Source organism: Odocoileus virginianus, chromosome 20, assembly GCF_023699985.2.
Source record: "Odocoileus virginianus isolate 20LAN1187 ecotype Illinois chromosome 20, Ovbor_1.2, whole genome shotgun sequence".
Taxonomy (NCBI): Eukaryota; Metazoa; Chordata; class Mammalia; order Artiodactyla; family Cervidae; genus Odocoileus; species Odocoileus virginianus.
Window position 1 is genome coordinate 14,955,510 of NC_069693.1, and position 18,419 is coordinate 14,973,928.

General features: G+C 47.4%; 1 protein-coding gene across 3 annotated transcripts; it reads left to right on the forward strand.

The window, feature by feature from the left end:
- Positions 1–2,421: 2,421 nt before the first annotated feature.
- On the forward strand, positions 2,422–18,017 carry PRODH2 (proline dehydrogenase 2). 3 transcript variants are annotated; one of them, XM_070451827.1, is made up of 10 exons: positions 2,422–2,709; positions 2,788–2,984; positions 3,076–3,214; positions 3,295–3,381; positions 10,363–10,443; positions 10,529–10,684; positions 10,786–10,952; positions 15,006–15,116; positions 15,488–15,573; positions 16,930–17,771. In XM_070451827.1, the coding sequence occupies exons 1-10, from the start codon at positions 2,536–2,538 to the stop codon at positions 17,106–17,108; spliced, it is 1,377 nt and encodes a 458-aa protein (XP_070307928.1). In that variant the 5' UTR covers positions 2,422–2,535; the 3' UTR covers positions 17,109–17,771. The 3 variants fall into 3 exon arrangements, with proteins under 3 accessions (XP_070307928.1, XP_070307929.1, XP_020727507.2); XM_020871848.2 differs by lacking the exon at positions 16,930–17,771 and adding an exon at positions 17,779–18,017 and having other exon boundaries at positions 2,423–2,709; XM_070451828.1 differs by lacking the exons at positions 10,529–10,684; positions 16,930–17,771 and adding an exon at positions 17,779–18,017.
- Positions 18,018–18,419: the final 402 nt, after the last annotated feature.

An 18,419-nucleotide genomic window follows, 5' to 3' on the forward strand; every position in this document is an offset into this window, starting at 1 on the left:
TAACTACAGATGAGACTTTCCATTTCTCATCCCTCTTGCTCAATAACCTTAAAGAATTCACCCCTAGTTCTGATTGCCCCATCTTGGGACAGTCTGTACTTTTCACATACATAAATATCAACATCAGACTGATAATCTCATTACCACACCTCAGTGCACCCGCCACATCTCTACCCTGGGTGAAGAACCAAATTCTCCTGATCAGTTAACACAATGTCAGATGTCAGAGAGTGGGTTTTATTTCTCCTGCTAATAGGAAATGCCTCCTATTTCCAAAATAAGAAATAGAAGACAGCCACACACATCACTAGTTCAACGTAAGTGTGGCTCATCTATGCCTAATTTGAGAGAGGAGCAAATTATTTCTCGGTTCAATAATCTCCTTCTATCACCATTAACCTTTGAGATCCACAAATGAAAGCAACTCATCTGCTGTTTGGTCCTATCTCCTTAAGAATAAGCAAGCGGGGGTTGGGGAGGGGGGGAGTAACACCTGCCAACTGAGAAATAAAAAAAAATATCTTCTCTAGGGACTTCCCTAGTAATCCAGTGGTTAAGAATCCCCCTGCCTATGCAGGGGACACGAGTTCGGTCCCTGGTCCGATAAGATCCTACTTGCCGTGGAGCAACTAAACCTGTGCATCACAGCTACTGAGCCTGTGCTTCAGGACTTGTGAGCCACAATTACTGGAGCCCACACACCCTGGAGTCCGTGCTCTGCAACAAGAGAAGCCCGTGCACTGCAGTGAAGAGTAGCTCCCTACTCGCCGGAACTAGAGAAAAGCCTGTGCAGCACCAAAGACCCAGCATAGCCGAAAATAAAGAAAGAAAATGATATAAAAAATTCTGTTACCCTTAAAAGGGTATAAAGAGAATGTTATGACAACTTTGTGCCAAGGGCTTTGACAAGTTAGATGAAATGCAAATTCCTGGGAAAATACAACATATGAGAGTTAACCCAAGATGCAATAGAAAATATGAAGAGCCTTATATTTATTAAAGAAATTGAACTTATTATTAAAATCCTTCCCACAAAGAAAGCTCCAAAAATCTACAAAAGATTAAAGGAAGAAATAACATAAAAGCTCTCAAATTTGAGATATAGTTATACGTGCTGAGATGAGCATAATCCTTCAAAATACATTAAGTAAAAAAAAAGTCAATGTGCAAAGGGACAAATAATATTTTCTCATTTATATACAAAAAGGAGTTATATAAGTTCATTTTTATGCAAACTATCCTCTCCAAGGATACATCATTGCCTTGGAGGCATGAAATTGAGGGACTGAAATTGAGTAGTTGGAGAAAGACTGTTTCACTTCATTTCCTTTTGTGCTATTTTAATTTTTAAATAATTTTTAAAACTGTACATGTAACTAAAAAAAAGTTTAAGGACTTCCCTGGTGGTCCAGTGGCTAAGACGTCGCCCTCCCAATGCAGGAGGCCCAGGTTCCATCCTCGGTCAGGGAACTGGATCCCACATGCCACAACTAAAGGTCCCAAGTGCTGCAACTAAGACCCGACACAGCCAAATAAATACTAAGCAAACTTCCCCACGCCAATCTTGATAGTGGGTGGGATGGAAAATAGAATATATTTTAAAACCCTTACAATATGAACAATTGTGAATCATTATCAGGTTATGAAAAAAGGGCATAGAAGCCCCCATCAGACCCCACCTGGTTACAACTCCTCTGATCCCTTTCTGATTTTTGTGATGATGATTTCCTTGCTTGTCTTTTCTTTATAGTTTTACCACCCATGTGTGTACCCATCCCCCCACACACTATATTGCCATTTCATTATCCCTGCTTTCAACTTTATTGACTAGAATAAGACAGCATGTCCTGTTTGGCGTCTGGTTTCTTTCACACAACATGTGTGTGAGATTCATCCATGTGGTTGTATGCAGCAGTAGTTTATTCTTTTTTCATTGCTGTATAGTAGCCTGTCATATGAATCTTACCACAGTGTGTTTCTCCATTCTCGAGCTGATGGAAATTTGGGTAGCTCCCATTTAGGGCTATTGAAAAAATGCTGTTGTGAACACTTCTTCCTGTACATGTTTCCTGATGTCCATGTTCAAGTTCTCTAGGATATATACTTAATATAGAACAGATAGATTAAAGATATGTATTTGCAAACTACACTCTCTCCCACTTTAAGATGAAGCAATTGCTACAAGAGATGTTTAATAACTTTCCCAATATCACAAAGCCACACTGCTTGGCTCCCAGAGCACTCTGACTTAATAACCATTGGCATATGACGGGTGCCTAATAATTGTGAGCTGTTATGCTGAGGGTCATTGAGGTTTTGAGGGGGGCTTTCCTTTCCTGTCCCCGTTATTCTGAACTATGTCCCTATAAGTTAATAATTAACTGCGCCTCAAGGAGTCTGTGATCCTAAAGACTTGCCTTTCCCTGGCTACTGTCTGGTTAATCAGTCACTGTCCCTGGCCGAGCAAGGGGCACTGGGTAGACCAGCTGCCTCCAAAGCCCCCTGACCCAGTGTGGAAGTGGTGAAGGGCTCCTGATGCTCCGGACCTGTCGTATGCTCTGCTCCCAAGCTGGCCCCTCCCCGGGGGGCTGGCAGCCCCTCAGCTTTGATGGTGGGGCCTTCCACCTCAAAGGCACGGGAGAACTGACCCGGGCTTTGTTCGTGCTACGGCTGTGTGCCTGGCCGCCTCTGGTCACCCACGGCCTGGCGGTGAGCAGCGATCCCGGGGGGACTAACCCAGGAAGTTCCCGGGGCCTGGTTCTGAGCCCCTGCTCCCTGTCACCCCAGCTCCAAGCCTGGTCTCAGCGACTCCTGGGCTCCCGGCTCTCGGGTGCGCTTCTCCGAGCATCCATCTACGGGCAGTTTGTGGCTGGTGAGACCACCGAGGAGGTGAGGGGCTGTGTCCTACAGCTCCAGACCCTAGGCCTGCGGCCCCTGCTGGCAGTGCCCATCGAGGAGGAGCCAGACTCGGCTGCCAAGACGGGGTGAGTAGAGGGGCCCGGGCCTAGGGAGGCCGGGAGGCTGGCGGGAAGGGGGCGAGTGGGCTCTTGGCCCTGATGCCCGCTGGCTGGGCAGCGAGGCCTGGTATGAAGGGAACCTCAGCGCGATGCTGCGATGCGTGGACCTGTCACGAGGCCTCCTGGAGACACCTGACCCGATGGGAAATGCCCTTATGCAGCTGAAGATGACGGCGCTGATGAGCACTCGGCTCTGTGTAAGGACCGGCTGGGTGGGAGGGAAGGGGCGGTTGCCCATCAGGTCCCCCTCACCGCCCCACCCACCGTCCCATTCCAGAAGGAGCTCACCTCATGGGTCCGAAGGCCAGGGGAGTCTTTGGAGCTGAGCCCTGAGAGGCTGGCAGAAACCATGGACTCTGGACAGGTAAGGACCACATGTTGGGGGAGACTGAATGGTTGGTGGGGAATGCAAAGGCAGCAGACACCTGGCAGCGGAATGTTCTAAATATTTAACTATCTCTACTTCCCAGGCTTAGAACTATCAGAATAAATGGGGTTACTGCCCTGGGGCATGGTTGGAGAGTAACCGGAATATGGGTCACCTGGGGATTCTAGGCTAGGGGCCTGGGAGCCAGGAGCTCTCGTAGGATCAATGAAGACAGTAGCTCTTTACCAATTAAAAAGTAACCAATATTTTTTCAATCAATTCAGCTATGCTAGTGTGTGCTAACTAGCTAGGAGTTATGATTAGACCATAGGGGTTTTGGTTCATTCATTCACTCATTCATTCTTTCATTTAAATTCTTTATTTCCCTATCTTATTTCTACCTTCCCCGCCATCAGTAATCACTTCACCTTGTATAATATACATCTTTTTGTTACCATGATGTGGTTTTGCCAAATATATGCTATTTGGGGGCATATTTTTCCAACATTTTATTACAAAAATTTTCAAACATACAGAAAAATCTAAAGAACTTTATGGTGAACACCTGCCGTTGTTAACATTTAACTATCGTTGCTTTTAAATCATATCCATTACTTTATCCATCCACTCACCCATCTTATTTTCTGATGCATTTCAAAGTAATTTGCAGACATCAGCATGCTTCTCCCCCAAATGCTTCAGAATGCATATTATCAACTAGAGCTCATAAGTCATTTCTTTTCAGGAAAAATTTATATACAGTGAGATGCATACATTGTAAATGTACCTTTTGATGAGCTTTGACAAATACACACTGGAGCTACTATAATCCCTATCAACGTACAGAACATTTCCAACCCTGCAGAAAGTTCCTTTGTGCCCTTCTCCATCAATCTGGGGGTTGGGTATAGTTTTAAATATCTACAAGTAACATTCATCATTATGTTGAAAAAGACTCTGATACTGGGAAAGATGGAGAGCAGGAGGAGAAGGAAGCGGCTGAGGATTAGGTGGTTAGACAGCATCACCAACTCAATGAACATGAGTTTGAGGAAACTCCTAGAGATAGTGAAGGACAGAGAAGCCTGGCACACCACAGTCTATGGGGTCATAAAGAGTCAGACAGGACTTTGCAACTAAACAACATTATGTTATCTATTGCATTCTGTTTCTTATGTTTTTCCACTGAGCACTCTGATTTTTAGCTCCCTCCAAGCATCTCTGTGTACATCTAATCCATTTTTTAAAATTACCTATTTCTTTCTTTTTGGCTGTCCTGGGTCTTCATTGCTGCGCTTGGACATTCTCTAGTTGGGGAGAGTGGGGGACACTCTAATTGTGGTACATGAGATTCCTCACTGTTGTGGCTTCTCTTGGTGGGGAGCACAGGTTCTAGGGTGCCCGGGCTTCAGTAGCTGTGGTGCACCGGCTTAGTTGCTCTGAGTCATGTGGGGTCTTCCCAGACCAGGAATCAAATCTGGTAGGCGGATTCTTAACCCCTGAACCACAAGGGAAGTCCTAATCCACTGTTTCTAATTTGGGCTTCTGGTTTACCTCTCCTGGGATGGGCACCCAGGTGGCCTCTGAGTCTCCATCACCACCAAATAACACTGCCTGGGACCTGCTGATGTTTGTTTTTTAATTTGTAATTCTTTTAATGCATCACAGAACACATAGAACAGTGCCTAAAGGATCAGCTTTGGGGCGCAACAAGCTTCACCCCTTCCTCACCTTTTCACGCGCACGTGGCAATGGCAGTAATTTCTTCCCAGGGCAGTTTTCAGGACTAAAACCCTTGCCAGGCAGGCACCTTCACCATGACAGAGGGGCCCTCCTCCTTCTGTGTCATCACTTCCCTTGTCTTCCCCAACACCATCAGACAGACCTGGTGTTCCTCCTTTTCCATCTCTCCCGGCTCATTCTCAGTCTTCGTTAAGTTTACTCTGCCTGACACTCAAATATGGAGGTCGAGGGCGAGGCCCAGGCCTGCTCCTCACTCTCCTCAAAAGGGCCTTCTCACCCACCCCTCCAGCCTCAGTTTCCCCACTTTGCGTTAATGATGCCCACCTTTCTGTCTCCAGGCCCAGCCTTTCCCCTGACCTTCCCCCTGCACCAAACCTCCCCCTGGGTGTCCCCCAGACTTTCACACCCACTGGGTCCCACACTGGCCTGTGTCTCCCTAAAGCTGTCCCTTCTTCCTGTCCCCATGTCAGAGCCGCCCTGCCACCCCCACCCCAGATCCCAGCCCCCACCCATCCGTGGTCTTCACAGTCACCGGTTCCACAGCACGATTTATGACTGTCCTGTTCACGGCCATGTCCCAGGCTCTAGCACCTAGACAGGATGTGATAAACATGTCAAACGAGTGAGTAAATAAATGAAGCAAGTGAGTTTGGAACAGCATATTAATGGTGGAGAACCTACCGACCACTCACAACGTGCCACACACTGTCCTAACAGCTTTACCTATATTTGAGGCAAGGGTTTCCTCTCTGCCTGTGGGTGGGCGTACAGGGTGACGGCTAAGTACTCAGGCTCTGGACAAGCTGAGGTTTAAATCCTAGGTCAGGCTGTGTGACTTTAGACGAGTAACTTCACATCTCCGTGCCTTCACTTCTGTGTCCCCTCTGTAAAATGGGGGTGACAGTAGTCACCACCTCAGATGGTGGTGAAGGGTAAATGAGGGCCGGGTCGGCCCCCTGTGAGGGTGGCGGCTCCACCAGCTGCTCACACCCCAGAACTCCCCTGGATGATGCTCCACGGGGAGAGACGATTCCCTGACTGGGCAGGTAGGTGCCCCTCACTCCTCTCTTCTGGAGAGAGTCTTCATCCCCAGGATGGGGTCCATATCCATCCTGTCCATGAGTGAGTGTGTGTGTGTGTGTGTGTGTGTGTGTGTGCTAAGTCGCTTCAGTCGTGTTCAACTCTTTGTGACCCTATGGACTGTAGCCCGTCAGGCTCCTCTGTCCATGGGATTCTCCAGGCAAGAATTACTGGAGTGGGTTGCGATTCCATTCTCCAGGGGAATTTTCCTGACCCAGGGATTGAACCCAGGCCTCCAGCAATGCTGGCAGATTCTTCACCCTCTGAGCCACCAGGGAATATCCCTGTTACAAATGTGTAACAATTCCTTAAATGTCTGTTGAACATGTACCATGTTCCAAGTGCTGTGCTAGGGGTGGAGACTGTTGTTGTTTAGTCACTCAATCATGTCTGACTCTTTGCGACCCCATGTACTGCAGCATGCCAGGCTTCCTTGTCCTTCACCATCTCCCAGAGCTTGCTCAAACTCATGTCCATTGAGGGGTGGCGATGCTGACCAAGATAAACAAAATATACGTCCTTGAGGCACTTACTTGCAAGAGACAATCATTCAAGTCAAAGCCAAAGAGAAAAACAAATCATATATTAACGCATATATGTGGAATCTAGAAAAATGGTACAGATGAACCTATTGCAAAGCAGAAACAGAGTCAAAGATATAGAAAACAAACATATGGATACCAAGGGTCGGGGGTAGGATGAACTGGGAGATTGGGATTGACATATATCAGTTCAGTTCAGTCGCTCGGTTGTGTCTGACTCTTTGCAACCCCATGGACTGCAGCACGCCAGGCTTCCCTGTCCATCACCAAATCCCAGAGCTTACTCAAACTTATGTCCATAGAGTTGGTGATGTCATCCAACCATCTCATCCTCTATCATCCCTTTCTCCTCCTGCCTTCAATCTTTCCCAGCATCAGGGTCTTTTCAAATGAGTCAGTTCTTTGTATCAGGTGGCCAAAGTATCGGAGTTTCAGCTTCAGCATCAGTCCTTCCAATGAATATTCAGGACTTATTTTCTTTAGAATGGACTGGATGGGTCTCCTTGCAGTCCAATGGACTCTCAAGGGTCTTCTTCAACACCACAGTTCAAAAGCATCAATTCTTCAGCACTCAGCTTTCTTTATAGTCCAACTCTCAAATCCATACATGACTACTGGAAAAACCACAGCTTTGACTAGATGGACCTTTGTTAGCAAATATTGTCTCTGCTTTTTAATATGCTATCTAAGTTGGTCATAACTTTTCTTCCAAGGAGCCAATGTCTTTTAATTTCATGGCTGCAGTCACCATCTGCAGTGATTTTGGACACCAAGAAAATAAAGTCTGTCACTGTTTCCATTGTTTCCCCGTCTATTTGCTATGAAGTGATGGGACTGGGTGCCATGATCTTAGTTTTCTGAATGTTGAGTTTTAAGCCAACTTTTTCACTCTCCTCTTTCACTTTCATCAAGAGGCTCTTTAGTTCTTCTTTGCTCTCTGCCATAAGGGTGGTGTCATCTGCATATCTGAGGTTATTGATATTTCTTCTGGCAATCATATACAGCATTATATGTAATGTAGATAACTAATGAGAACCTACTGTATAGCACAGAGAACTCTACTCAATGCTTTCTGGTGACCTGGTGAAGGAAATCCAACAAAGGACACTATGTATATGTATAACTGATTCACTTAGATGTATAGCAGAAATTAACACATCATTGTAACGCAGCTATGTGTGCTGTGCTGTCTTGCCTGACTCTTTTGAGACCCCATGGACTGCAGCTCACCAGGTTTCTCTGTCCATGACATTCTCCAGGAGCGAGAGAATGAATTCTGGAGTGAGTTGCCATTTCCTCCTCCAGAGGAGCTTCCCAACCCAGGGACTGAACCTGTGTCTCCAAGTCTCTTGCATTGGCAGGTGGATTCTTTACCACTGAGCCAATGGGGAAGCCCAAAAAAGCAACAATAAAAGCAAAAAAAAAAGTCCAATAAAAAGTTAAGACAAAAAACCAAAGCCGAGTGCAGACTTGCTCGGCTGCCGGTCACATGGTGGGGAGGGGGCGCGCGCAAGTGCACCCAGCCAGGAAATTCGTTCTTTGTAAAGGTTAGGTTACCCTCTGGGTCTCAGTTTCCTTATTTGTAAATTGGAAATTATGTTTACTTAATTGTTTTAGGGAATCACAGTAATTAATGCAGATTAAGTAGGTACATTTGAAATTGGGTTCTGAGAGTTTTCCTGTATTAGTAAACCGCCTTTTCACTTGAGCTCTTCTGAAAGGTTCCTGTTTATTAGAAGTGATCTTGGATTCATATGTGGAGGGTAGTGCAGAGACAGACACAGAAAAACTCTGCCCTCTCTTCGCTCTATTCATAAGTGTGTGAAAAATGTTTAATTATTTTTTAAAAAAAACCTCAAAGCGGCATATGGAACATGTATAAATAAGCATTGTAGAATAAGATGGTTGGATGGTATCACCAACTCAATGGACACGAGTTTGGGCACAATCTGAGAGAGAGTGAAGCACAAGTAAGCCTGGTGTGCTGCGGTCCATGGGGTTGCAAAGAGTCAGACATGACTTAGCAACTGAACAACAACAAGGACTTCTCCGGTGGTCCAGTGGCTAAGGCTCCATGCTCCTAATGCAGGGGGCCCAGATCCGATCCCTGTCAGGAAACTAGATCCCAAATCTCACAACTAAGAATTCGAGTGCTGCAACTAAAAGATCCTGCATGCTGCAACTAAGACCCTGCACAGCCAGATAAATAAATTAATTTTAAAAAACAAGCATTGTAGGGAAAAATAAGGCTGAGGAAGGGGAAGGGAAAGCCCTAGCTAGAGAGTTGCAAAATCAAACCAGAGAAAATAAAGACCCTGTTGAGAGGTTGGAGTCGGGTGGATGGACATCTAGGGGAACAGTGTTCCAGGTGGAAGGAACAGCCAGAGCAAAGGCTCTGAGGTGGGAAGGTACCTGGCATGTTCAAAGAGTAGCCGGGAGGCCAGTGAGGCCGGAGAGCAGTGAGCGAGGCAAAGAGTCGGAGGAGGTAGAATAAAGGTCAGACCAGGGGAGCCTTGTGAGTTGCAATGAGGCATCCTGAAAAACTAATGCAAGGTAAAACACTCATTACTCTTATTAGGAGCTGGTTACTGTTCCTAGATGCTAATTCTAAGTCACTTCACTTTCCCAGCTTTGGTTTTCTCACTGGAAAATGGAGCTTGGAATAACATCTGCCTACTAGGATCATGGTGAAGATTAAATACATAAGATGGCATTTGAAGTCACCTATTATTATAACAGTAATAACATGTATTGAGTGCTGAGGGCTTCCCAGGTGGTACACTGGTAAAGAATCTGCCTACCAAAGCAGGAGGTGAAAGGGACATGGGTTTGATCCCTGGATCAGGAAGATCCCCTGGAGGAGGAAATGGCAACCCGCCCCAGTATTCTTGTCTGGGAAATCCCATGGACAGAAGAGCCTGGCAGGCTATGGTCCATGGGGTCTCAGTCAGACATGACTGAGTACACACAAAACAACAAAAACACTGAGCACTTATCATATGCTGGCCCTGTCCTGTCCTGTTTATGGCCAGGCACTTCTCACATATTAACCCATTTTTTTATCCACACAGCAACTGAATGAGGTAGATACTATAATCACCCCCATTTTACAGAGGAGAACATTGAGGCCCAGATAGGTTACATGACTTGTTTAAGGCCACACAGTGAATGGTGGAGCCAAAATTCAAACTCAAATTCTGGGCTCTCAACCCGTGTGTGTGTGTGTGCGCGTGCTAAGTCGCTTCAGTCATGTTCGACTCTGTGTGACCCCACGGGACTATAACTGGCCAGGCTCCTCCGTCCATGGGATTTCCCAGGCAAGAATACTGGAGTGGGTTGCCATCCCCTCCTCCAGGGGATCTTCCTGGTCCAGGGATAGAACCGGCGTCTCTTACCTGCATTGGCAGGTAAGTTCTTTACCACTAGCACCACCTGGGAAGCCCGTCCATCCATGTATTATACCTCAATAAATAGTATCTATATGACACAGCTGCTTTCCAGATTTCTAGTAATTTCTAAATTTTTTTCCCTGCCTGCTGGTGGGGGAGAGGAGGCTTGGGCTCTGGAAGGGTCCAGAAGGCCTGAGTCACCTTGCCTCCCCACTGCCCCCCAGGACCTCCAGGTCTCCTGCCTCAACACCGAGCAAACACGACATCTCCAGGCCTCTCTGAGTCGCTTGCAGCGGGTGGTACAGGTAACAGCTTCTGCCGAGGCCTGCCTCCACCGCATCTGCTTGCTGGTCACCCCCGGGGCCCAACCGCAGTCCCTCTAACCCTCAGCACGCCCGGGCACAGCGCGTGAGGCTCCTGGTGGATGCTGAGTACACCTCCCTGAACCCAGCCCTCTCTCTGCTGGTGGCTGCCCTGGCCACGCGCTGGAACAGCTCCAGGGAAGGCGGGCCCTGGGTGTGGAACACTTACCAGGCCTATCTGAAGGTGTGTGGTGCACTCCGGGGATGGGGGCTGTGGTCGGGGACAAGGGGCTGCAGGCCGGGGTCCCAGCGCCTTGATCTGAAGCTGCCCATGTGCTCCACCAGGACACCTATGAGCGGCTGAGGCGGGACGCTGAGGTCGCAGACAGGGCTGGCCTGGCCTTTGGAGTGAAGTTGGTACGAGGGGCGTATCTGGACAAGGAGAGAGAGATGGCCTGGCTCCAGGGAACCGAAGATCCCACTCAGCCTGACTATGAGGCTACCACTCAGAGGTGGGACACGGGCAGGCCGGCCTCTAAGATGAATAATTGTTGCTGTGGTTGTTCAGTAGCTAAGTTGTGTCTGACTCTGTGACCCCATGGACTGCAGCATGCCAGGCTTCCCTGTCCTTCACTATCTCCCAGAGTTTGCTCAAATTCATGTCCATTGAGTCAGTGATGCTATCTAGCCATCTCATCCTCTGCCGGCCTCGAGAGGAATAACATTAGCATCTAACCTTTGATTAGAGCTCATTCCCCACAGTGTCCAGCAACCTACATGCGTCTACAGGTCACTCTCTCTCCCTGACCAGAGAGACTGTCACTGTCCCACCTGAACAGCAGCCTGCTCCCTTCTCTGTCACCCCTCCCCAACCTGTCGCCAGCGGGGAGCCTGTTAATACCTATGTCAAATCTCCCTCCTCAGTTCAAATCCTCCCATAGCTCCCAGCACACTGTTGATAAACCCCAGATCCTCGCAGTGGCCTGCAGTCCTGTCCCCTCACTCACTTCACTCCAGCCACACTGGCCTCCTTGATGACCCCAGGGACTTTGCACTTCTTGTTCCCAGTGCCCAGAACCTTCTCCCTCCAGATGGCCATGTGGCAGGGCTCAGTCACTCACCTTTTTAAGTCTTTACTTGTTGGGACTTTCTCAGGGGACCTTCTTGCCCTCCCTACCAAAAACTGAAACACACCACACCTTCTCTTCTTGGATTTATTTTTCTCCCAGCACTTATTGGCAGCAGAGCTTTGGTATTCAGTCGCTCATTGTCTTTCTCTCCCATGAAAGTGTGGGCCCAGGAGGGCAGGGTTTTCTAACTTATTCACTGCTGAGTCCTCAGTGCTTAATACTGCTCCTGCTCCATGGGAGGTGCTTGGTACAGGTCTGGTGAATGAATGAGTAAACAACCCCAAGCAGTAGATACTATTGCTCTCTATTTCACAGAGGATGGAACTGAGGCACAGAGAGGTGACATCTCTCACCCAAGGTTGCAGAGCTAGTGAGTGGCAGTGCCAAGATCTGAGCCTTGGCAGACTGGCTTCCCTGGTGGCGGTAGCAGTAAAGAACCCTCCTGCCAATGCCAGAGATGCAGGTTCGATCCCTGGGTCATGAAGATCCCCTGGAGGAGGACATGGCAACCCACTCCACTATTCTTGCCTGGAGAATCCCATAGACAAAGAAGCCTGGCGGGCTGCAGTCCCTCGAGTCACAGAGTTGGACACGACTGAAGTGACTTAGCACTTGCAGACTGACTCTAGAACCCTCACTCTGATACACCTCTAATCACAGGCGAGACATGGCTGAGCTCCTGGGGCCATCATCTCATGGCCCTGAGAAGAAAAGATTTATTCTTTCAATACACACTTGCTGATCACTTGTTTTAGATCAGGACCTGTGTTGGATTCTGGTTGCGGTAGCAATCCAGTTGGACCCCAGGCCCTGTTATGGAGCTTTCAAAGCCTGATTCCATTTCCCAGTGGACAAGGAGGGGTCTGTACAGCCACAGAGACTTACCAAGCCCCCACAGAAAGTGGTCAAGCCACGAAGGCTCAGCTTGCATCCAAAGCCCATGAAGCCTCCTAGGCACATTTGTGTCCTAGGGGCTTAATCATTTGGAATCTTTTTTTTTACTGAGATATAATTCACATACCATACAATTTGATATTTTAAACTACAATTCAGTGGCTTTTAGTATATTCATCAAACTGTGCAGCCATCACCACCAATTTCAGAACATTTTCATCATCTCAAAAAGAAACTCTGGGACTTCCCAGGTGGTCCAGTGGTTAAGACTCTGAGGATCCACTGCAGGGGAAAATGGACTCGATCCCTGGTCTGGGAACTAAGGTCCCACATCCCTCAGCAAAACAAACAGGCAGACAGACAGACACACAAACAAACATGGCACAGACAAAAAAAAACCCCACATATCCATCAGCTGTTTTTGTTCAGTAGCTAAGTTGTGCCCGACTCTTCGAGACACCACAGACTGCAGCTCGCCAGGCTTTCCTGTCCCTCGCCATCTCCAAGAGTTTGCCCAAGTTCATGACCATTGAATCAGTGATGCCATCCAACCATCTCATCCTCTGTCACCCTCTTCTCCTTCTGCCTTCAATCTTTCCCAGAGTCAGGGTCTTTTCCAGCGAGTCAGCTGTTTGCAAAGTACTGGAGTTTCAGCTTCAGCATCAGTCCTTCCAAAGAGTATTCAGGGTTGATTTCCTTTAGGATTGACTGGTTTGATCTCCTTGCTTTCCAAGGGACTCTCAAGAGTCATCTCTAGCCCCTCAGTTCGAAAGCATCATTTCTTTGACACTCAGCCTTCTTTATAGTCCAGCTCTCACATCTGTACAAGACTACTAGAAAGAACACATCCTTGACTATAGAGATTTTAGGCAAAGTGATGTCTTTGCCTTTTTAACACGCTGTCTAGGGTTGTCATAGCTTTCCTGCCAAGAAGTAATCATCTTCTAATTTCATGGCTGCAATCACCATGCAGTGATTTTGAAGCCCAAGGAGAGAAAATCTGTCATTGCTTCCACCTTTCCCCCTTCTATTTGCTAATTTGCTAATACAAATGTCCATTAGCAGTCACTCATAATTCCCATCCCCTTAGGCCCTGGAAGCCACTAATCTACTTTTCGTTACTATGGATTTGTCTATTCTGGACATCTCATATTAGTGGAGTCACACAATACGTGACCTTCTGTACCTGGCTTCTTTCACTCAGCATAATGCTTTTAAGGTTCAACCATGTCGTAGCGTGTCAGTGCTTCATTCCTTGTTACAGTTGAATAATATTCCATTGTATGGAGAGAGCACATTTGATTTATCCATTCATCAATTGATGGCTATTTGGATTGTTGACACTTTTTGTCAGTTGTGGACAGTGCTGCTGTGAACATTCATGTACATATTTTTTTGGTAAATGTACATTTTAAATTCTCTTAAAAGTCCAACTCTCTAGGATTGGAATTTCTGGGTCCTATGGTCACTCCTGGCAACCCACTCCAATACGCTTGCCTGGAAAATCCCACGGATGGAGGAGCCTGGTGGGTGACAGTCCGTGGGGTTGCAAAGAGTCGGACACGACTGAACGACTTCACTCACTTCACTTGGCTATGGTCACCCCACGTTTAACTTTTTGAAGAACTGCCAGATGGCTTCCCAAAGTGGCTGCAGCCATTTAGACTCACAGTAGCACAGTGGGAGAATTTCAGTTTCTCCACATCTTCTCCAGCACAGTACGTTTTAATTATTTATAATAAATTAATTTATTTATTATAAATAATTATTGAATTATTTATATTGCTATATATTATATTATTAATTTTAACAATGATATTAATTAGTAACAATTATTTAATTTAATAATAAAATGTTATTAACATTTTAATATTGATTTTAAATAAATAATACATTCACATGATTCAAAAATCAAAATGGGGACTTACCTGGTGGTCCAGAGGTAAGGACTCCATGCTTCTACTTTGAGGGGAGTGGGTTTGATCCCCAGTTGAAGATCTAAGATCCCACATACCACTCTCTGCACAGCCCCCCCCCAAAAATCAAAATGACACAAAAATGAACAGGCTGACAGAGCTCACTTCCACCCACATCCCCATGCAATCATGGGGGGGTCCTCGCCCCCACAGGGGCCATCCACTATCCTCTGGATGCTCATTTAGCCAGTCCCCCACTTACAGACATTTGGGGTGTTGCTAACCCTGCTCTGCAGACTTTGCTGAAGTGAATGTCGGTGGGTAAATGTCATGTCCTGCGACATGGCTCTTTGCTGTGAGACTGCCATTGTGCCAAAGACTTTAGGTCTACCCTCATCTCACTCCATCCTCACAACAATGCTAACAGGTGAACGTGTGTTGTTAAAGAGAAGAGAAAGGCTCAGAAAGATGTCCCTCATGGCTGAGGCAGGTGGGATGTAGGTACTTCCTGACTTCAGGGTCCTAGGCCTTAGGCACTCTGCCCCTCAAGGACATAAATCTCCGGTCTCTGGGGCCTGACCCTAACTCACCAGGTGCCATAAGCTGACCCTTCATCTCCTTTCAGTTACAGCCGCTGTCTGGAGCTGATGCTGACCCAGGTGTCCCATCGTGGCCCCATGTGCCACCTCATGGTGGCTTCCCACAATGAGGACTCTGTTCGCCAGGCAACCAAGCGGTATGAAGTAGGGGAATGGAAATAAGTGCCCAAAGGCTGGTTGACAAGGGGAAGGACTGTGTGGGCCAGTAGGTTCAAAGGGGGTCTGGGGAGAATATTCAAAATATTCAACCCCTGCTACACCTGTAGGCTCCAGCTGAACAAGGAACTGCCCCTTATTTGCTGGGGAATAGGGAAGCCCAAACATTTCAGGAAAGGAGCTGAGACTAACCGGGGAGCTTTCAGGGGTCCCAGGGCCATGGTTATTTATCAGTGAGTTTGGAAATACTTCAATATTTGAATAACTAGAAGAGCCATATGAGTGTGCTGTGGCTAACTTTCAGCTCTGGATCCAGCCACTGTCTGGATTGATGATGTGACCTTTTTTGTAGCATGTGGGAGCTGGGCATTCCTCCAGATGGGCCAGTCTGCTTTGGACAACTTCTGGGGATGTGTGACCATGTCTCCTTGGCACTAGGTATGTAAGTGATCAGTTCCTCCCAGCCCCTACTCCCACCTCCCACCTAACCTGCCCCAGCCTCATTCCCTCACAAACAGATCCCTTCTCCCATTCCCAGACTATGCCTGGCCAGGCTCCCATTAACAGCCTGCAGCCAGCCCAGTGGCAGGCCCTTCTAGAGAGGTCTGTCCCATATCTGAAGGCCTCACGGGCCTGTGTCTCTGCATCTGTGTTCTGTTGTTTCTGTCTTGATCTTGGTATCTTGGTTCTCGATCTTGGTATCTTGTTTCCCGTCTGCTTTGTTATCTTTACTGTATTGTTCCCCAGGGCCCGAGACCAGAAGATTTATGTTTTCTTCTGCCAGGAGCTAAGGGGTACAAAATCACTGTACCCTAACTTCACAGCTTGAGGTTTCTAGAGATATCCCAAGGATCCACACTGGGGCTGCAAATATTTTAGGAGACTAACCCATGGTAACGGGCTTCCCCGGTGGCTCGGCAGTAAAGAATCTGCCTGCAATGCAGGAGATGCAGGAGACGCAGGTTGGATCCCTGGGTCAGGAAGATCCCCTGGAGGAGGGTATGGCAACTCACTCCAGTATTCTTGCCTGGAGAATCTCATGAACAGAGGAGCCTTGTGAGCTAACAGTCCATAGCCTGTAGGCAAAGTCTGACAATGACTGAAGTGAATGAGTGCACAGACACACAACCCATGGCCACAACCTCTCAGAGATGAATTTCTGTTTTCTTCCTTGCTCTGTTTATGGTCAAGGCCAACTTTCCTTATGGGAGAGTTGACTTATTGTTAACTCTTACTCTGAGTGTCTAGATTTTGAGGTTCACACTTAATCTGGGGAAGCTCTCCTTTGTAACTCTTAATCCTGGTCATGCTTTAGGCCTCCATTTCTGTACCCCCTTAACTTTGAAGTCATTAGACAGAAACTCAGTTTTGCCCTCAGGAAAGAAACGCTTCTTGTGTAATCCTTCTGCTCTGGGTTCTCTCTCTCTTTTTTTTATTTTTAAACTTATTTTTGGCTGTGCTAAGTCTTCATTGCTCCGTGGTCTTTTCTCTAGCTGTGGTGAGCAGGGGGTTACTCTCTAGTTGCAGTGCACGGGCTTCTCATTGCAGTTTCTCCTATTGCAGAGCATGGGCCCTAGGCATGGGGGCTTCAGTAGTTGCGGCATGTAGGGTCAGTATTTGTGGTACGTGGGCTTAGTTGTCCAGTGGCATGTGGGATCTTCCCGGACCAGGGATTGAACCCCTGTCTCCTGCATTGGCAGGCAGATTCTCTACCACTTAGCTACAAAAGAAGCCCCTCATTTTCTCTTAATTCTTGAATTAGTAAATTCCTTATTCTCTTTGCTTCCCTAATAGCTCAGTTGGTAAAGAATTCACCCACAATGCAGGAGACCACGGTTGGATTCCTGGGTCAAGAAGATTCCCCTGGAGAAGGGATATGCTACTCACTCCAGTATTCTTGGGCTTCCCTTGTGGCTCAGCTAGTAAAGAATCCACCTGCAATTTGGGAGACCTGGGTTCGATCCCTGGGTTGAGAAGATCCCCTGGAGAAGGGAAAGGCTACCTACTCCAGTATTCTGGCCTGGAGAATTCTATGGACTGTATAGTCCATGGGGTTGCAAAGAGTTGGACACGACCGAGCAGGTTGTGTCCTGCTCGGACACACTTTCACTTTATTCTCTTTTCAGCATTTTTATAACTTTGAGAATTTTTTATTTTATTTTTTCCCAATTATTTTTATTAGTTGAAGGTTAATTACTTTACAATATTATAGTGGTTTCTGCCATACATTGACATGAATCAGCCATGGATTTACATGTGTTCCCCATCCTAAGCCCCTCTCCCACCTCCCTCCCCATCCCATCCCTCTGGGTCATCCCAGTGCACCAGCCCCCAAGCACTTCTCTCATGCATCCAACCTGGACTGGCGATCTGTTTCACACTTGATAATATACATGTTTCGATGCTGTTCTCTCAGATCATCCCACCCTCGCCTTTTCCCATAGGGTCCAAAAGTCTGTTCTATACATCGAGAATTTTTTATTTTAATGTTTACTCCAGGAGTTTTAGTTTTTTCAGCAGGAGATTTTGTCCAACTCACCTAATTTGTCATGCTCTCAGAAATAGAAGTCTCTGTTCCAGATGGAGCCTAGGGGAGCCTCTCACCAAACTTGAGCCCACACCCTGCCAATACTCTCCCTCCAGGGCAGGCTGGCTATGCTGTGTACAAGTCCATCCCCTATGGCTCCCTGGAGGAGGTGATCCCTTACCTGATCCGGAGGGCCCAGGAGAACCGAAGTGTACTACGGGGTGCCCGCAGGGAACAGAAGCTGCTCAGCCAAGAACTTCGGCGGAGGCTGCTGGGGCGGGGCCTGAGGGTATCCCCCCATTAGCACCCCCAGGAGTCACGTGGTCAATAAAGTTCTTGAGCTGTTGCCCAGGCAGCTGCCTTGCACTGAAGCCACCTCTTTGGGGAAGGGCTCTTTCTGACCTCAACCAGCCCAAGTTCGGGGGCTCTGTGGCTCAAGAGGATCTTTACATGAGCGCAGTGAGGGCATTGATCAAAGACTAAGGAGGTCCCCTCACAACCCTGGGGCAGTCTGTCCTGCAAAGGGCCTGGGGTCAGCTCTACTCAACCAGTCAGTGGCTGACATGGGAATTTTCTTCACTCCTGTGGACACCAAGGTAAACAGCACAGATGAAAAGCCGACACTGAAACACTGAAATCTAGAGGCTAGGCTAAGGCCCACATCCAGGGAGGGACAGAGAGAAGAGCAAACCACTGTCTCACTTAATAAGCATTTACTGAGGCTCCTTCTGAGCTAGGCTCTGAGGTAAACAACGCT

Excerpts from the sequence above, each read along its gene's own strand:
- PRODH2 (XM_020871848.2), top strand. The coding sequence starts at position 2,536 with ATGCTCCGGACCTGTCGTATGCTCTGCTCCCAAGCTGGCCCCTCCCCG. Across the intron at positions 10,685-10,785 it reads CTTACCAGGCCTATCTGAAG|GACACCTATGAGCGGCTGAG; the intron begins GTGTGTGGTGCA and ends GTGCTCCACCAG. Across the intron at positions 15,117-15,487 it reads GTTCGCCAGGCAACCAAGCG|CATGTGGGAGCTGGGCATTC; the intron begins GTATGAAGTAGG and ends CCTTTTTTGTAG.